The following is a 19,837-nucleotide window of genomic DNA, read 5'->3' on the forward strand; positions in this document are numbered from 1 at the left end:
ATAACTCTCCCGAAGGTTTCATTCCGTTTGGACTCCGTTTGATATTCCTTTTCTGCGAAACACCGAAATAGGCAAAAAAACAGCAATTTGCACTAGGCCTTCGGTTAATAGGTTAGTCCCAAAAATAATATAAAAGTGCTTAGTAAAGCCCATTAAACATCCAAAATAGATAATATAATAGCATGGAACAATAAAAAATTATAGATACGTTGGAGACGTATCACTTGCCAAAGGAGAAAGTGTAAAAAGGAAATGTGAAAATCACCATGACTCTTGTATAAGGGTGGAAGGTAAAAGTAAAAGATAGGCTCTTCGCAGAGGGAAGCAGAGGTTGTCATGCGCTTTTATGGTTGGATGCACAAAATCTTAATGCAAAAAATGTCACTTTATATTGCCGCTTGTGATAAAGACCTTTATTATGCAGTCCGTCGCTTTTATTTCTTCCCTATCACAAGTTCGTATAAAGCTTATTTTCTTCGCACTAATAGATCATACATATTTAATGAGCAATTTTTTATTGCATGCACCGATGACAACTTACTTGAAGGATCTTACTCAATCCATAGGTAGGTATGATGCACTCTCATGGCAAAACTGGGTTAAGGAATGTTTGGAAGCACAAGTAGTATCTCTACTTGGTGCAAATAATTTGGCTAGCATGAGAGGGAAAGGCAAGCTCAACATGTTGGATGATCCAAGACAGTATAACGTTTCGGATATAGGAAAACATAATCCATTAAGTTGTCTTCCTTGTCCAACATCAACTTTTTAGCATGTCATATTTTAATGAGTGCTCACAATTACAAAAGATGTCCAAGATAGTATATTTATATGTGAAATCTCTCTTCCTTCAATATTCTTTCATGAATTGTTCAAGTGACCAATTCTGCGTTTGCTAACTGTCAATAAGTTTACTACCTATACTTATTATGTGTGAAGTCATTACTCCCCATGTTATAAGCATATGAAACGTATATAAATTCATATTTATGATATTCAATTCATTCAACCATTTACTCATAGGATCTACGTGAAGCACGTGAGTAAATGATAAACTACTCCAAAAAGATATAAGTGAAGAACACTGAGTAGTCAAATAATTAACTAGCCATGGGAGGATTCTTTTTCATTCAAGATTTAAGATCCAGTGATTTTATTCAAACAGCAAGTAAAATTGAAAATACGCTCCAAGCAAAACACATATCATGTGACGAATAAAAATATAGCTCCGAGTAAGGTATACCGATAGTTTTGAAGACGAAAGAGGGGATGCCTTCCGGGGCATCCCCAAGCTTAGGGTCTTTCCACTCCTTATTCCCCTCATATCGATATCTCACCCAAAGCTTGAAAACTTCAATCACACAAAACTTAACTGAACTTCGTGAGATAGGTTAGTATGATAAAGAGTAAACCATTCACTTTGGTACTGTCAAAGACAAGGATCATAATTGTTCTCACACAATGCATACTGTACCATATAATTTCTACAATTTATATTGAGAAATATAAGCCATAGAAACTAGAAAACAAGCAAACTATGCAATGAAAACAGAATCTGTCAGAAACAGAACAGTCTGTAATGATCTGAACAGCAAACATACTTCTGCTACTCCAAAAATTATGAAATAAATTGGTGGACGTGAGGAATTTGTCTATTAATCTTCTGCAAAAAGAATCAACTCAAAAGCACTCTTCTGTAAAAAAATGACAGCTAATCTCGTGAGCGCAAAGTTTCTGTTTTTTACAGCAAGATCACATTAACTTTCGCCCAAGTCTTCCCAAAGGTCTTACCTGGCACTTTATCGAAACAAAAGCTATAAAACATGATTACTACAGTAGCTTAATCATGTAAACACACAAAAACAGTAAGGGTAAATATTGGGTTGTCTTCCGACAAGCGCTTTTCTTTAATGCCTTTTAGCTAGGCATGATGATTTCAATGATGCTCACATAAAAGATAAGAATTGAAACATAAAGAGAGAATCATGAAGAATATGACTAGCACATTTAAATCTAACCCACTTCCTATTCCTGGGGATTTTGTGAGCACACAATTTGTAGGAACAAGAATCAACTACCATAGGAAGGCAAAACAAGTATAACTTCAAAACTTTAAGCACATAGAGAGGAAACTTGATATTATTGCAACTCCTACAAGCATGTTTTCCTCCCTCGTAATAATTTTCAGTAGCATCATGAATGAGTTCAACAATATAACCATCACATAAAGCATTCTTTTCATGATCTACAAGCATAGAAATTTTACTACTCTCCACATAAGCAAAATTCTTCTCATTTGGAATAGTGGGAGCAAACTCAACAAAATAACTGTCATGTGAGGCATAATCCAATTAAAATTAAAATCATGATGAAAAGTTTCATGGTTAACATTATTCTTTATAGCATACATGTCATCACAATAATCATCATAGATAGCAACTTTGTTCTCATAATCAATTGGAACCTCTTCCGAAATAGTGGAATCATTACTAACTAAAGTCGAAACTCTTCCAAATCCACTTTCATAAATATCACACTAAGATTGAACACCCTCCAAAATAGTGGGATCACTAATTCCTAAAGTTGACACTCTTCCAAACCCGCTTTAGATGATAGTATTATTCATACTCCAAAAGATATAAGTGAAGTTCATGGAGCATTCTACAATTAATATAGAATAACCAATATTCAAGCTCACAATACATAAGTGAAGCACACGAAGCATTCTATAAGGTCATACTCAAAATATATAAGTGAAGCACATGAATCATTCTATAAATCGATGAAGGGATATCTCATAGTAGCATGGTTATTAAAGAAAAAGAAAAACACAAAGGACACAAATCATGTGACACTACAGGAAACAGCTATTTTGCCGTCTGCCACGGCGGACGGCAAAGGCCTTTGCCGTTAGCCGCGGACGGCAAAAGGCTCCGGCAAAGTAGGCTACGGTAAATAGCTGCTTTGCCGTCTGCTTCCTGGCGGCTGACGGCAAAGGCCCTTTGCCGTCTGCGGCGGACAGCAAAGAGAGCGGACGGCAAAAATTGTGCTCTCAGCCCGTTAAGTGGCTAACGGCAGGCCTTTGCCGTCCGCCAGCGGACGTCAAATTTTCTACTGTCTTTGCCGTCCGCCGTATGATGTCATCTACACGTCACCACATGGCAGGCCTTTGCCGTCCGCCGCTGACGGCAAACTCTCTTACTCTTTGCCGTCTGCCACTGTAGGCAAATTGACCAAATGGGTCAGCTCCCAGGAAGCACAGCTGGATGCCACGTGGCCTCTTTGCCGTCCGTGGCAGACGGCAAAGAGCCCGTTGTCGTCGGTGGCAGACGGCAAAGAGCCTGCATATTGGCTCTTTTTTCTGTTTTTTATTAAATCCAACAATTTTCATCACAAATATATATGACATATACAGATATATTTCACAGCAAACATATAAGATATATATGATATATATGACATAGTTCCATCACATAGATATCCAACATGCAGAGTTCCATCACATATGTTCCATCCAACTACCAAGTTCCATCATACATAGCATAGTTCATCCAACTACCAAGATACATGCATAGTTCAACGATACAAAAGAAACAGAGAAAGGGATAAGGAGCACTCCATCTATGCAAGCTTTCGTCAAGTGAATGAAATCTGCAAAATGAAAAATAAGAAAGTTAGAAATAGGTGACTAGAACAAGAAGAAGACTAGAACAAGAAGAGTATGTCATTTATGGGCTAACTTACGTGAAATGGATCATATATGAGCTAACTAAGTTGAAATGGGTCGTTTATGCGCTAACTAAGGTCAAATAGATCGTTTTTGAGGTAACTAAGGTGAAATGGATCTTTTTTTAGCTCACTTAGGTCAAATGGATCATTTATGAGCTAACTTAGTTGAAATGGATCGTTTTTGAGCTAACTTTGTTGAAATGGATCATTTATGAGCTAACTTAGTTGAAATGGATCGTTTTTGAGCTAACTTTGTTGAAATGGATCATTTATGAGCTAATTTAGTTGAAATGGATCTTTTTGAGCTAACTTTGTTGAAATGGATCATTTATGAGCTAATTTAGTTGAAATGGATCTTTTTGAGCTAACTTAGGTGAAATGGATCATTTAAGAGCTAATTTAGGTGAAATGGATCGTTTTTTAGCTCACTTAGGTCAAATGGATCATTTATGAGCTAAATTAGTTGAAATGGATCGTTTATGAGATAACCTAGGTAAGATGGGTCATTTTGGAGTTAACCTAGGTGAAATGGGCCATTTTAAAGCTAACGTAGGTAAAATGGATCATTTAGGAGCTAATCTAGGTAAAATGGGTCATTTTTGAGCTAACTTGGATGAACTGCATCATTTATAAGCTAACCTAGGTAAAATGGGTCATTTTGGAGGAAAAGAAGCTAACTCTAGGTCATTATGGTAAGCATATTGGAGGAAATAAAGCTAAGTCTAGGTCTTTATGCATTTGTTAAGCAAAACACTAGAGAAACTTACCGTGATCAGGGAGGTGTAGGAGCGGGGTGGCTAGTGCCGCTACCTGGAGAAGGATCGTGCGATGCGTTTCTGGAGTTAAGCTGCACCAAAGATCATTTCCAATGTCTCGTTAGCATTATGACACTCAAATGTTAAGACTAGCAAGTAATGTCCATTCAAATTAAACTCACCGTGCTCCCAGGAGAAATCACTGGCATCGGCGGAGCGGGCTGACCGGACTTCTCGCACACAGACTGCACATTTGGTTTTCACAACAGAGTCATACTAGTTAGTAATGAGACTCAAATGTTAAGACTAGCAAGTAATCTGCAGAAGAAACTTACCACAAGGAGCTCGTACATGGCCCTTGCCTGCATGTCATTCCGTGCCCTCTCCTCCTCCATCATCTTTCTCCTCCTCTCCTCCATCTCCCGCTGCCTCTCCGCCGCCTCCGCCAGAAGTTTCTCTGTTCTATCTCTCTCAGTCTGTATAGCAGCCTGCAACACCACTCACATGACCATTTGTAATCATTGATGGAAGCGCACACAATGTAATGGAGAAAGATAACTGAGTACGTATCACTAACCTTGATGGCGAGTTGCACTGGCCGTTCACGAGGCCTTATCTCAGGAGCGGAGCTCGACTGGCGCGCCTTGATCTCCGGGAGAGTGCTAGGACAACGGATAAGTCCATCTCCAATGGCTATGGAGCCATGGGACCTCCCGCCACCAGATATCATCACCAGCTCTGGATCAATGGGACCCTGGCTCGGGTTAAAGTCCTCCCCTTTCCTCGCCTTCCCCTCATCTCTATATCTCACGAGCTTGTTGTGGGAGGAGATGTTGGTGAAGTTGTTTGCATCATCGAGGTCAGACTGAGAGAAAGTCTTGACTTTCTTGAAAGAGGCAGTGTGGGCCATGGCATACAGGTCGTACACCTCTGGCACCTTATCCGCCTTATTGTAGCGTGCCTGAAAGAGAGAAACAATGAAAATTAGTAATTAAAGGGCTCAAGCTAGCATGATGAATGAATTGCATGAATCATGAAGCAAACCACATACCCAGTTGCGCCCGAACTGATATAAGTTGGAGCTGCCTTGATGGTGTGGCACACCTTCCATTTGGGCACGTTTGTCCTTGGCCTTGTTGTGGAGGGCTAGCCATTCTTTTGAGCACCACTCATCGACCAACACCTCCCAACAATCCATCCGATCCGCACACCATCTCGGAGGCGCCTAAGTTAGCAAATAGAAACTTGAGCGCTACGGCTAAGAATTACTAAATGAAGGAACTTAAGTAGAAGGCCTTAAGAATTACCTTCATCTACTGCTCCTTACTCAGGAACTTTTCGCGGCACGCCGGCTTGGTCTTCTTGATACCACGCAAGGCGTAGTAGTCTCGAACAGCCTGCACCCGAGCCTCGTGCCGTAAGTTCTGGAGTAGGCGCTTGCAGACGTTCTGGATAACATTTGCCGCGTCCTCCTCGTATCCCTCCTCACACCTGTAGAATGTCTGCAATCAAATGAGACAATATTGATTAGTACAATTAATAACTAGCTAGTTGAAGATTTTGAAATGTGTAAAGGAGAAATTACACAGAACGTCCTGATCACCATGTCTGCCCTCGTGTCGCACACGACACCGTCGATAATGACATCCGGCGGGGCCGGGGCAGCCACGTAGTGCTCCCAGCTCAACCCAAGCTCTGGAAGCCGACCCTCACCAGGCAACGTGACAAACCCTGGGAAGTTTTGCCGGCAAAGAACTCCAAGGACGGAGTTGGGCCGGCGGACACTATGATGGTGGTCCCAACCCCTGCAGCATGACAAGGCCAACGCATTAGTTATTTGAAGAAACGTGAATGCAGAAGGTACAAAAATATTAAATGCACTTACGTACCTCTCCCCATCAGGGAAAATCAACCACCTCTGCTCGCGGGTCGCCGGCACGGACGGGAGCCGTGTAGCACCACGCTGGTAGACGGTGCCACCCTCCTCCTCAAGATCAGTCGGCTCCCCGCCATCATCAGCATGGCCACTCGGCTCCTCGGGCTGATCCGGCCAGGTACCCCATCCGGACGTGTGCTCCTCCGGGGTCTCGTGGGCCGAAGGCCAGTCGACCCGAGGCTCGTGGGCCCAAGACCCGTGGATCGGAGGCTCGTGGACCGGAGTCCGTGTAGCCTCCTCCTCGGACGAGTCCACCCTAGCAGTCACGTGCTCGGGTGAAACAGCTGGGGGTGGCGGCGAGGAAGGCGCCGTAGCAGTCACCCTACCTCCTCTCCCGCGACCACGTGCCCCACCTCCTCTCTTCCTACCTCGTCCCCTGCTGGGCACCGCGGTCGACGAAGAAGGGCCCGGCGGTGTGGACATACTGTCCAGCAACGCTCGGCGGAGAGGTGCGTCTGGAATCGAAGACCTCAGACCACGCGCCGACGAAGAAGGGGCCTTGGCGCGCTCCCGACCAGCGCCCACCATCTTTCAACACCTGCCATGACAAACAGTAAACGAAATTAGTACAACATAAAAAAAGACTGACATGAATAATAATATGTGTATCACTTAAGTGTATCATCATCAAGTACAACATTAAAAAATTTAATACCTGACACTACTAATAATCTCAATCAGTATCATCAATAAATGCATAATCATCATCATCACTATAATCAATGACGGGCTCATAGGGTTCAGTGGCATCAACATGTGGAAGGCCACCTTGACGTAATCGGTCAAGCAATGACAGGTCATCCGCAGCAGTAACCTCTTCTTGTTCCGGCTCTTCTTGTTCCTCCTCTGGGGTGATGTCGGATTCACTGTCGCTGTCTACTTCAATGTTTTGGGGTGAAGTATAGCGGTTCTTGAAACGCTTTTTGGAAAGACGTGTCTCTTGGAAGAATTCTCCTTCATATGTGTCTGGGTTAATGTGAGGTTCATAATCCTCTTCCTTTGGGGGAGATAGTCTAGCACGTGGCGGCACTTCATAAACGACATCCCAACCTTTCAGATTTGGATTAGCTTGGCAGGCCCACGGTAGATAGAATACTTGGGTCGCCTGTTGAGCCGTAATATAGACATCAGGAACATCTAAATGGGTGCTTTGGTTGATTTCAACTAGCCCTATATGTTCATGAGTCCTTCTAGTCTCCTTCGGCTGAAACCAATAACATTTGAAGACTACGACATTCGGTGGGTTTTCACCATAGAATAGAAGTTCATAAATTGCTTCAACTCTCCCATAATACTCGGTACCTCCTTCGCCGATAGCAGATACACAACAATTTGTAGACTTTCGGTCGGCCATAGATAGCTCTTTGCCATAGGTACGAAAGCGATACCCGTTGATGTCGTATTTGTCAAATGAATGGACCTTATAGTCAAAACCATTAGCGACTTGTCTCAATTCGGCGTCCATAGACTCTGAATTAGCCTACAAGTTTAATATGAAAGGATTGTTGCATTACGCACAAATTAGCGAATGAAACCGGGATAGCCGCCTACAAATTAGCCTACAAGTCTAATAGAAATTACCGTTTGTTTGAACCAAGAGATGAAACCGGGATAGCCGCCTCCTTGCTTTGCGAGAAGCTCATACTCTTCGACAGAATCCTTTTGGATCACCGCTCCATACGACAATAAGGCGACGTATCGACTGTATGAAATATCCAGGAATAAGAGCAGTTCAAAGGAAATAGAAGTTGTGAAACTATGTACCGAGAACTTACTCGATGTACGGCCGCACTTCTATCAGGTTGTTGAAGATATACAACGAAATGGTCCGCCATTGTTCGTTATCCAAAGATACTGGATTTGAAACACTGGCTGGTGCGAGATTCCCTTTGAATAGGCTGAGGTTGGATCCACCCTTTTTAGGGTCGTCAGCATTGTACCGAGGCTTCGGATTATGCAAATGACGATTTTTGGCTTCGTAGTGTGCTGTCACGAAGTTTGCCGCCTCCTCAGTGATGAATGCCTCAGCCATCGATGCTTCAATTCTACGTTTATTTTTACATTTTTGTCGAAGCGTCTTCTACATCCTCTCAGTTGGGTAGCACCAACGATTTTGCACGGGCCCCCCCAATCTTGCCTCAGTCGGGAGATGCAAAATCAAATGTTGCATTGGATTAAAGAAGCCCGGTGGAAAGATCTTCTCTAACTTGCAGATCAACTCCGGCGCCAACTCTTCCATTTCTTCTAGCACGCCAGGCGATAGTTCTTTCGCACAAAGAACACGAAAGAAATAGCTGAGTTCTGCCAGTACTAGCCATTCATCCTCAGGGATGAAGCCACGAAACATCACCGGCATTACCCGCTCAATCCATATGTGCCAATCACGACTCTTGAGACCAAATATCTTCAATTTATCAAGACTGGCTCCCCTCTGTAGATTCGCTGCATACCCATCGGGGAACATCAACTGCATTTTCACCCACAAGATAATTTCCCTCATAGCTGGCCTTCCAAGATTGGACCATGCCTTTGGCTTCGTCCAGTTCTGCTTTCCTTTCGGTTCTTTCATGTTTCATAACGGCCTATCACATAGCGCCTCCAGATCGACTCCAGCCTTAGTATTATCCTTTGACTTCCCATCTATGCCGAACAATGTACCAAAAAGTGCCTCGGCGATATTCTTCTCAGTGTGCATCACGTCGATGTTGTGTGGGCAAAGGAGGTCTTTGAAGTAAGGCAGATCCCATAAGCATGTTTTGTGAGTCCAGGCGTGCTTAGAATTATACCCCTTGAAGTACCCTGGACGCTCTGGATCTGGCTCGAGAGCGTTTAACTGATCCAGGGTCTGTTGGCCTGTCAATGCAGGTGGTGCAGAGTTTTTGACAACTCTACCTCTGATGAAGTTCTTCTTGTCTTTCCTGAACTTATGGCGAGGATTCAGGAACTGTCTATGCATGTCGAAGCAAGAAAACTTGCGACCGGCCTGAAGCCAACGAAACTCAAGAGCTCCCTTGCATGTGGGGCACGGGAACCTTCCATGCACACACCAGCCAACGAATAGCGCATACGCCGGCAAGTCATGCGTCGAGTACATGTACCAGACACGCATTATGAAGTTCCGTTTGCTATAGGCATCGTATGTCTTGAACCCATTATCCCAGGCTTCTTGCAATTCGTCCTTAAGCGGTTGCATGTACACATTCATATTTTTCCCCGGATAGTTGGGCCCTGGAATTATCAACGTCAGGAAAATGTTCTTTCTTTGCATAATCTGTCCGGGGGGGAGATTGAGTGGAAAGACAAATACGGGCCAAGAACTGTATTGGGCTGCCGTCATACCAAACACACTGAACCCATCCGTGCTGATGCCGACTCGAGGATGCCTCGGATCTGCCGCTTTGTCACCATGTAATTCATCAAACTTTTTCCACGCAACACCATCCGATGTGTGTACAATCATCAGATTCTCATCTGCATCTAGTTCGGTTCTTTTGCCCGTTTTATGCCATGTCATCTGTCTGGCCGTCTCTTCGACCATGAAAAGACGTTGAAGTCTTGGTACGATTGGCATATACCGAAGAACACTAACGGGGATTTTGGTCTGTGTCTTCTCACCCATACCGTTGTCTACCACAACATACCTGGAAGACTTGCAAATGGGACAATAGTTCAAGTCCGCATAGTCAAGCCTAAACAAGACACATCCTTTCTCACAAGCATGTATCTTATCATAGGGCATCTTCAGTGCACGGAGGATTTTGTCCGACTGGTACAGGTTTGCAGGCATTACATGGCCTTTGGGTAGAAAGCGTCCAAATACTGTCATCATTGCATCGTAGCATTCTCTGCCCAAGTTGAACTGAGCCTTCAGAGCCATTACTTGTGAGATGGCATCCAACTGACAAAGCTCAGTGTGCTCATGGAGCGGACGTTTTGAAGACTCCAACATTTCATTGAAGGCCTTTGCAGATTCCTCCATCTCCTCGTCCGAATCCCGAGCATCATCAAAGTCTTGCACCATGTTTTCCATCCCGGTACCATGCTCGTCGGTGCGACGACGATCCACCTCAGCTCGGTCACGTTGGGCAGACTCACCATGAAATGTCCACACCGTATAATCGGGCGTAAAACCACTCTTCTGCAGGTGTTTGCCCATTTCAGCCTCTGTCCTCTTTTCCCAATTGCCGCACCGTAAACAGGGGCACCAGGTTTTCCTCTGGCCATTTGCAAATGCGGCTCGCACAAACCCCTTGGTTTTTGTGAACCATTCAGTGCTCCATTTGTTCTGACCAGTGTGACCGGTGTACATCCACGCACGATCACTCATCTTGACTTTCAGAGCTACTAGACACACAACATATATATATATATAAAAAATTCACCATGTATATATTCATCAGTTGATCTACTTTGTCAATTTTATTACGTCCATGCAACCTACACTCTAATAGGTAATGATAGGTCCTAATCCCACCCGAATATGTTTAGATTGGGTTCATTTTCCCATGCTATGCTCCGGATCCTACGCAAAATTTCGGCAGCACCTCCCCGCTGTTCTCCTGATACACGTCTCTGCAATAAACAGAGAGGATGTGTACCCGGAGAACAACAGGGGAGGCACTGACGAAATTTATGCGTCGGATCCGGAGCAAAGCATATGGGAAAACGAACCCAATCTAAACATACTCGGGCTGTCCATGGATAGCGTTGGACAATTCGAAAGAATCAAGGTTATAAATATGCAAATGCATGCATATTTATAACTATGACGCTTTCGAACGGGAGACACATATTGGTTACGCATACTGATGATTCAAGACACATATATAGCTAGCTATCAAGTTTCATCGGAATAGATCAAATAATTAATGGGGGAGGAGGACATGTCATTTGTGCTCACCCACGAACGAAGGGGCAGAGCTCGTCAAACGCACGGCGAGGTCGTCGAACACCAAACCTCGCAGCGATGAAACAACTGCACATTTAAAACTACCCGATCAACACAATTATATACGATGTTTTTCATAACAAAATCGAAAGATATATGACCTAACTAATAATTCACAAATATATGACCCCGTCGGCTTCTGGAAGGCCAAAGAACACCTTTTCGGGAGGTGTCGGGGGTCGGGGTGTCGTGTCGGTCTCGGGGTGCCGTGTCGGGGTCGGGGTCTCGGGGTCGGGGTGTCGGGTCGGGGTCGGGGTGCCGTGTCGGTGTCGGGGTCGGGGTGTCGGGTCAGGCTCGGGGTCGGGGTGTCGGGGTCGGGGTCGGGGTCTCGGGGTCGGGGTGTCGGGGGTGTCGTGTCGGGGGTCGGGGTGTCGTGTCGGTGTCGGGGTGCCGTGTCGGGGTCGGGGTGCTGTTTCGGGGTCGGGGGGTCGGGGTGTCGTGTCGGGGTCAGGGGGTCAGGGGCTCAGGTGTCGGGGTGGAGTCGGGGTCGGGTGTCGGGGTGTGGTGTCGGGGTTGGGGGGTCAGGGGGTCAGGGGGTCAGGGGGTCTTCTCATTCTTCTACTACTTCTACTTCTTCTCATTCTTCTACTTCTTCTCATCCCCCGTCTTCTTCTCCTCCTCCTCCTCCTCCTCCTCCTCTTCTTCTTCTTCTTCTTCTTCTTCTTCTTCTTCTTCTTCTTCTTCTTCTTCTTCTTCTTCTTCTTTCTCCTCCTCCTCCTCATCCTCCTCCTCTTCTTCTTCTTCTTCTTCTTCTTCCCCCTTCTACTTAACCTAAACCTAAACTAAAAACCTAAACTAATTAAAACTAAACTATTTAAACTAATTAAACCTAAACTAATTAAACTAAATAACCTAAACTAATTAATTCTAAACTGAAAAAACTTAAACTAAAAAACCTTATCTAAACAGAAAAGAAAAACAAAAAAACAGAAAAGAAATGGCAGGGGCTCACCGTGGGGGGCGGCGACGGGTCGGGGAGGGGGCGGCGACGGGGCGGCAGCGAGGCGGTGCAGCGATGGGGAGGGGAGGGGCAGCGATGGGCGGCGCTCCTCGGGGGGCGGTCGACCCGCGGCTGCAGCGGCAGCGGCGGTTGGTCGGGGGTCGGGGGCGGGGACGGGCGCGGCGGTACAGGGACTGGACGGCCGCGGCGCGGCTGGCCGACGTGGAAGGAGCGGCGGGGCCGCGATGGAGGTTGGGGAGGGGTGCGGGGTGGCGGGGAGGCCGGCTACGCCGGACGGGGTCGGCGGCGGCACGGGCTGGTGTGGGCGGGGCGATGCGGAAGAGGCGGCGAGGGTGCGGTGCGGTGGAGGTCGGGGCGCCACAGGGGAGGGGTGTGGGGCGGCGGCACGGGCTGGTGTGGGCGGGGTCGGCGGCGGCGGCGCGGGTGTGGTGGGGACGAATGAGAGAGTGGGGAGAAGAGACGGGGCGGGATGGCCGTTAACGTAGCCGCCTCTTTGCCGTCCGCCAACGGTCGGCAAAGTTTCTTTGCCGTCCGCTTGCGGTCGGCAAAGAGGTGGGGCCGGTGGGCTTGAGTTGGTTAAACAATAACTGGACCCACCCACCTCTTTGCCGTCTGCTAGCGGACGGCAAAGATTCTTTGCCGTCAGTCAGTAGACGGCAAAGAACTGGCTGATGGCAAAGACTTCGTTTGCCATCAGCCGCATCTTTGCCGTCTGTTTTCTTGTGGCTGACGGCAAAGACCTTCTTTGCCGTCAGCCAGCGGACGGCAAAGAGGTGGCAGATGGCAAATAAGTGGATTCCAGTAGTGTGAACAAAACAAAAACCAAGGTGTACCGATAATTGTTGAAGAAGAAAGATGGGATGCCAACCGGGGCATCCCCAAGCTTAGATTCTTGAGTATCCTTGGAATATTTACTTGGGGAGCCTTGGGCATCTCCAAGCTTGAACTCTTGCCTCTCTTTATTCTTCTCACATCGGTAACTCCTCGTTCTTCGAACACTTCATCCACAAAAACTTAACAAAAACTTTGTGAGATCCGTTAGTATACTAGAGCAAATCACTACCTTTAGGTACTGCTGCAAACTCATTCCAATTTCATATTAGCACTTTATCTACTGTATTCCAACTTCTCCATGGTTCATACCCCCCGATACTACCCATAGATTCATCAAAATAAGCGATCAACACATAGAAAACAGAATCTGTCAAAAACAGGACAGTCTGTAGTAATCTGGAAGTTTAGTAAACTTCTGTAACTCCAAAAAATTCTAAACAAATTATGAAAATTTAAAAAAATTCAACAGAAGTAATGTGCAAAAAGTTTCAGACCCATTTGACTTTCTAGTAAAAAAATGTAAATTCACGCGCTATAGCCAAAGTTTCTGTTTTTTGTACTGCACATAGTAAACAAGCAATCTAATCATCTTAAAACCGAAGCTTGGCACATTATTTTTATAATAAAATGGATATATACAAGGGGATAATTATTTTCAGAGAAGCTTCCATGAATTTTTTTACATTGTTTCCATGAGCATGAACACAAGTGTTCAAGGTCGACCCTCACTTCTCCAATGCATAACTTTTCAATCACTTCTCTTATTGAAAAACTTTTTAGGCATGAGAGGCAAGTAATTTTTTTGTATTTTCATTCTTTTACATTTTTTTGTATGTTTCACCCACAACTAAACATAAACAAAAAGGAAAAAGAAAATCTACTTAGTGAAGAAAGCAAACAAGCACACACGAGAATATCAACCCCACGCTATTGCTCCCCGGCAACGGCGCCAGAAAAGAGCTTGATAATTCCCAAGTGCAGGGAATCATCGTAGCAATTCCCAAAGGTGGAAGTGATAAGTATGGAGTGTCGAACCCACAAGGAGCTAAAGGTAAGATCAATATTCTCTCAAGTCCTATCTGCCATTGATACGACTCTACGTACACCGAACATTTGCTTCCAACTAGAAACGAGAAATAAAACTACGTTGTGGGTATGAAGAGGATAACTTTGCATGATATCGGAGAGCTAAAACATAAAAGTAGGTGCTGTTATCATAAAGTTAGAATATATTACTAAATATTATAAATAGCGAGTGTGGAATAATGATGGGTCGGTGTGCGGAATTATCCTAGGCAATTGTTAACAAGACCGGTAATCACTATTGCAATTTCGTATGAGGGAGAGGCATAAGCTTGAAGGAAATATGCCCTAGAGGCAATAATAAAGTTGTTATTTATATTTCCTTATATCATGATAAATGTTTATTATTCATGCTAGAATTGTATTAACCGGAAACTTAGTACATGTGCGAATACATAGACAAACACAGTGTCACTAGTATGCCTCTACTTGACTAGCTCGTTCAATCAAAGATGGTTAAGTTTCCTAGCCATAGACATGAGTTGTCATTTGATTAACGGGATCACATCATTAGAGAATGATGTGATTGACTTGACCCATCCCGTTGGCTTAGCACTTGATCGTTTAGTATATTGCTATCGCTTTCTTCATGACTTATACATGTTCCTATGACTATGAGATTATGCAACTCCCGAATACCGGAGGAACACTTTGTGTTCTACCAAATGTGACAACATAAATGGGTGATTATAAAGGTGCTCTACAGGTGTCTCCAATGGAACTTGTTGAGTTGGCATAGATCGAGATTAGGATTTGTGACTCCGATTGTCGGAGAGGTATCTCTGGGCCCTCTCGGTAATGCACATCACTATACGCCTTGCAAGCAATGTGACTAATGAGTTAGTTGCGGGATGATGCATTATGGAACGAGTAAAGAGACTTGCCGGTAACGAGATTGAACTAGGTATTAAGATACCGACGATCGGATCTCGGGCAAGTAACATACTGATGACAAAGGGAACAACGTATGTTGTTATGTGGTTTGACCGATAAAGATATTCGTAGAATATGTAGGAACCAACATGAGCATCCAGGTTCCGCTATTGGTTATTGACCGGAGATGAGTCTCGGTCATGTCTACATAGTTCTCGAACCCGTAGGGTCCGCACGCTTAACGTTCGGTGACAATCGGTATTATGAGTTTATGTGTTTTGATGTATCGAAGGTACTTCGAAGTCCCGAATATGATCACGGACATGACGAGGAGTCTCGAAATGGTCGAGATGTAAAGAACGATATATTGGAAGCCTATGTTTGGACATCGGAATGGTTCCGAATGAGTTCGCGCATTTACCAGAGTATCGAGAGGTTATCGGAACCCCCCGGGGAGTATATGGGCCTTATTGGGCCTTAGTGGAATAGAGGAGACGAAGGCGAAGGTGGAGGGCGTGCCCCCTAGCCCAATCCGAATTGGGTGGGGGGCCGGCCCCCCTTTCCTTCCCTCTCTCTCCCCCTTCCTTCTCTCCTACTCCAACAAGGGAAAGGGGGAATCCTACTCCCACCGGGAGTAGGACTCCCCCCTTGGGCGCGCCTAGGAGGCCGGCCCTTTCCCCTCCTCCACTCCTTTATATACGGGGGAGGGGGGCACCCCATAGACACACAAGTTGATCATTGATCTCTTAGCCGTGTGCGGTGCCCCCCTCCACCATAATCCACCTCGGTCATATCGTCGTAGTGCTTAGGCGAAGCCCTGCACCGGTAGCTTCATCATCACCATCATCACGCCGTCGTGCTGACGAAGCTCTCCCTCGACGCTCTGCTGGATCGTGAGTTCGTGGGACGTCACCGAGCCGAACGTGTGCAGATCGCGGAGGTGCCGTACTTTCGGTACTAGGATCGGTCGATCGTGAAGACGTACGACTACATCAACCGCGTTGTCATAACGCTTCCGCTTTCGATCTACGAGGGTACGTGGACAACACTCTTCCCTCTCGTTGCTATGCATCACCATGATCTTGCGTGTGCGTAGGAATTTTTTTGAAATTACTACGTTCACCAACAAAGCTAACATACTTTCTCTCCTTGGATCATATGCACTTATGATTGGAACTCCAGCAAGCATCCGCAACTACTAAACATCATTAAGGTAAAACCTAACCATAGCATTAAAGCATCAAATTCCCTTTATCCCATACGCAACAACCCCCTTACTCGGGTTTATGCTTCTGTCACTCAAGCAACCCACTATAAGCGAATCATGAACGTATTGCAACACCCTACAGCGGGAATCCCTCATGCTTGCGTGACACGGAGGGCATAATAGGACAGCACCAAAATAAAACATACAACTCATACCAATCTAGATCATCAATCAACCCAAGGACAAAGGATATCTACTCAAAACATCATAGGATGGCAACACATCATTGGATCATAATATGTGGCATAAAGCACCATGTTCAAGTAGGGATTACAGCGGGGTGCGGGAGAGTGGACCGCGTAAAAGAGATGAGGATGGTGATGTTGATGAAGATGATCACCGCGGCGATGATTCCCCTCCCGATGGCACTCCGGCGCCACCGAGAGAGAGGAGGAGAGGTTCTCCCCCTTGTGCTTCCTCCTCCATGGCCTCCCCCCTAGATGGGGAGAGGTTCTCCCTCTGGTCCTTGGCCTTCATGGCGATGATGGCCCCTCCGGGATCCTCCTCCATGGCCTCCGGTGATGATGGCCCCCTCCGACAGGGTGCCAGAGAGGGCCTAGATTGATTTCTCATGGCTACAAAGGCTTGCAGCGGTGGAACTTCCGATCTAGGTTATTTTCTGGAGGTTTGGGCATTTATAGGAGAGGTTGGCGTCGATAACAAGTCAGGGGCCCCACGGGAAGTCCACGAGGCACAGGGGCGCGCCCCAGGGGAGTGGGCGCGCCATCCACCCTCGTGGGGCCCACGGGACTCCCCTCCAGTAACTCTTTGTTCCATTATTTTTTATATTTTCCAGAAAAATTCTCCGTTGATTTTCAGCGCATTCTGAGAACTTTTATTTCTGCACAAAAAAAACACCACGGTCGTTCTGCTGAAAACAACGTCAGTCCGGGTTAGTTCTAATCAAATCATACCAAAATCATATAAAACTATTGTAAACATGTCATGAATAGTTCATAAATTATAGATACGTTGGAGACGTATCACTGTCGCTGCCGAGCCACCCACTGTGCCACAGTCGGCAACAGCTCCTCGTTGTCGCGCCTGTCGCCATCCTGCCCACGATGTCGGGTCCGTTCCTCGAACGCCTTGAGCCGCCCCAAAGCCTCCTCGAGTGCCATCGTTTCCACGTCACAGAACTGTTCAATTCCGGCGACGGCGGGGTACAAGCGGTCCGACACCGTGTCCAGCATCTTCTTCCCGAACGCCGCATCGTCGAGCACCGCCCCCAGACCTGCATAGCGCGCCGTCATGGCCCCGAGCTTCCCGGCGTAGCTGTCCAGATCGTCGCCGTCCGCCATCCGCAGCCGCTCGAACTCGCCGCGTAGCGACGTGAGCCGGGCCGCGCGCACCCGATCGGCACCGACGAAGAGCACCTTGAGGGATTCGCATACCTCCTTCGCGGTGGGCTTCGTCGACACCGGCAGCAACACCTCCTCCGACAGTGCCCCGAGGAGCATCGCCTGCGCCATCTTGCTCTTGCCGGCATCGATCGTTGCGCCCTCCGCCGGAGCAACCACCCCCCACAACCCCTGGGCATCAAGGAGAACCTCCACCTTGATCACCCAGGAGGTGTAGCTCGTCGTGGTCAGCGGCGGGACCGGCATCAAGTACGAGCCGCCGCCGCCACCGTGCGGCACGAGCGCCATGGCCGCCGGCGTCCACCTCCGAAACCGAGCTCTGATACCAATTGTTGGAACCGAAGCTCCTACCCTAGCTCTCTCTCTCACCCCGTAGCCCTCTCTTTCTCTCTCCACTGCGCTCAAACGACACAAGGAAGAAGATGAAGGGAGGAAGAAGGGAGCACACAGTGGACTCGGTGATTTCTAGCGCTCGAACGCCCAACCGCACGTACGGCCTTTTCTTTCCCCGAGCTCAAACTCCGGCACAGCAGTTACAACGCACACAGGAGGCTTTATACCATGGACACGCCCAGTGCACTAACCCATGTCCCCATCTACGCGGAGCACTCGGTCCAGCCCACGCCCCCGACACGCACGCACACATCCCGGTCGCGTAGAGCCCGCAACAAATCCACTCACGCACCCCCCCACGTTTGCCAACAGACTGGCCACACACGCACGCACCCTGTGCACTAGTCGGACACACCCCAGACCATGGCCAGACCATACACAGGTCGGACCTTGCCTGGACAGTGGCCAAACTATGCCTAGACACTGGCTGGACACGGCCACTGACGACCTAAAGCGCACGCACACACGCTCGACGCGTCCCGCTGTGGCTTATGCCCAATTGTTGCAGAAGTTGTTCTGCAACGGAGTTAATGTTGCGGAATTTTTTTATCGCTATGAAAGAAAGTTTTGCAACATCACTCATGTTGCAGAAATCTTTCTCGCAACAGGGAGAACGTTTCAAAAGAGTCTTGGTAACGACGTTGTCTGCAACAAGGGCCAGATTGCGAAAACGCTTCTAAAACGCGTGTCAAGTTGCAGGAACGAAAATGCTTCTGAAACACGTGTCAAGTTACAGAAAAGTGAAATAGCGGAGGTTGGCTCCCGATCGTCTGATCAATAACAGATCTGACGGCCAGGAGGCGGTCAACGTGAGCGGATAGATCTGCCGGATGAACACAAGTGTTCCCCAAAGAAGTAAGAGCATCTAGCCGCGCCCCCAACAGGCCCCCCGAGGCGATTTTTCAGCGCTGACGCCCAAAAATCAGCCCAGTCGCGCCCCCAGGAGCATGTTTTTCGCCGGTTTGGGCCGAAACTGGCGCCGGTGGACCTAGGCCAAACCCGGCGCGCTGGGGGCACCCGGGGTCGCCGGGGCAAGCGATTTTGGCGCGAAAGAACTGCGGGCCCGCCGAGTCAGTGACACTCGCCTCGTCGTCCTCACAACGCCTCGGTTTCCTGCGGGGAATCAATGCCAAGGATGCCGCCGGTCAGCCTTCCATTGATTCCTCACGGGCGACGCGGCGACGCCCCCCTCCCGCCACGCGTACACACGGCGCCCACCCCCCGGCCGCTATAAAGCAACGCCTCCCCCTCGCTTGTGACCACACACCACCCACAGCGGCCAAGCTCTGCCTCTCTCCCCGTGCGCAGCCGCCGCCGACATTCCTCCCCTCTCTCCCCGTGACGATGGGCGATCGTTTCCCCGGCGATGGGGCGGCGGCCAATGGCTTCGGCCGCCGCTCGTTGCACGAGTGGGAAGCTCACTTGTTGTTCGAGGCGAACATCCCGACGCCTCTCGACATGCGCGCGCCGGGGCGGTGGAAGCTCAGCGCCGGTGGCGTCCCCATCCCCCCGCTTCCCGACGACGCCGTGCGCGCTGACTACTTCGCCGACGAGGTCGACCGCGTACGGGCGTCGCTGACAGAGGAGCAGCGGGCCCTCCCGCAGTACGCCGCCGGCAACCACGAGGCGTGGGCGGCGTACTTCTAGCACCGGCAGGCGCAGCGGCTGGCCTCCACCAACAACGCGCCGGTGGTGCG

The 19,837-nt window shown here is 47.6% G+C and overlaps 1 protein-coding gene across 1 annotated transcript in view; it reads right to left on the minus strand.

The window, feature by feature from the left end:
- LOC109762303 (uncharacterized) overlaps window positions 1–18,035 on the minus strand; it is a 32,166-nt gene extending 14,131 nt beyond the window's left edge. The window contains exon 1 of the mRNA XM_020321139.1: window positions 17,395–18,035. Coding sequence (XP_020176728.1) covers window positions 17,395–18,035 — 641 coding nt within the window. The remainder of the gene's footprint in view (window positions 1–17,394) is intronic.
- Between the last annotated feature and the right edge of the window lie 1,802 nt (window positions 18,036–19,837).

Source organism: Aegilops tauschii, chromosome 2, assembly GCF_002575655.3.
Source record: "Aegilops tauschii subsp. strangulata cultivar AL8/78 chromosome 2, Aet v6.0, whole genome shotgun sequence".
Taxonomy (NCBI): Eukaryota; Viridiplantae; Streptophyta; class Magnoliopsida; order Poales; family Poaceae; genus Aegilops; species Aegilops tauschii.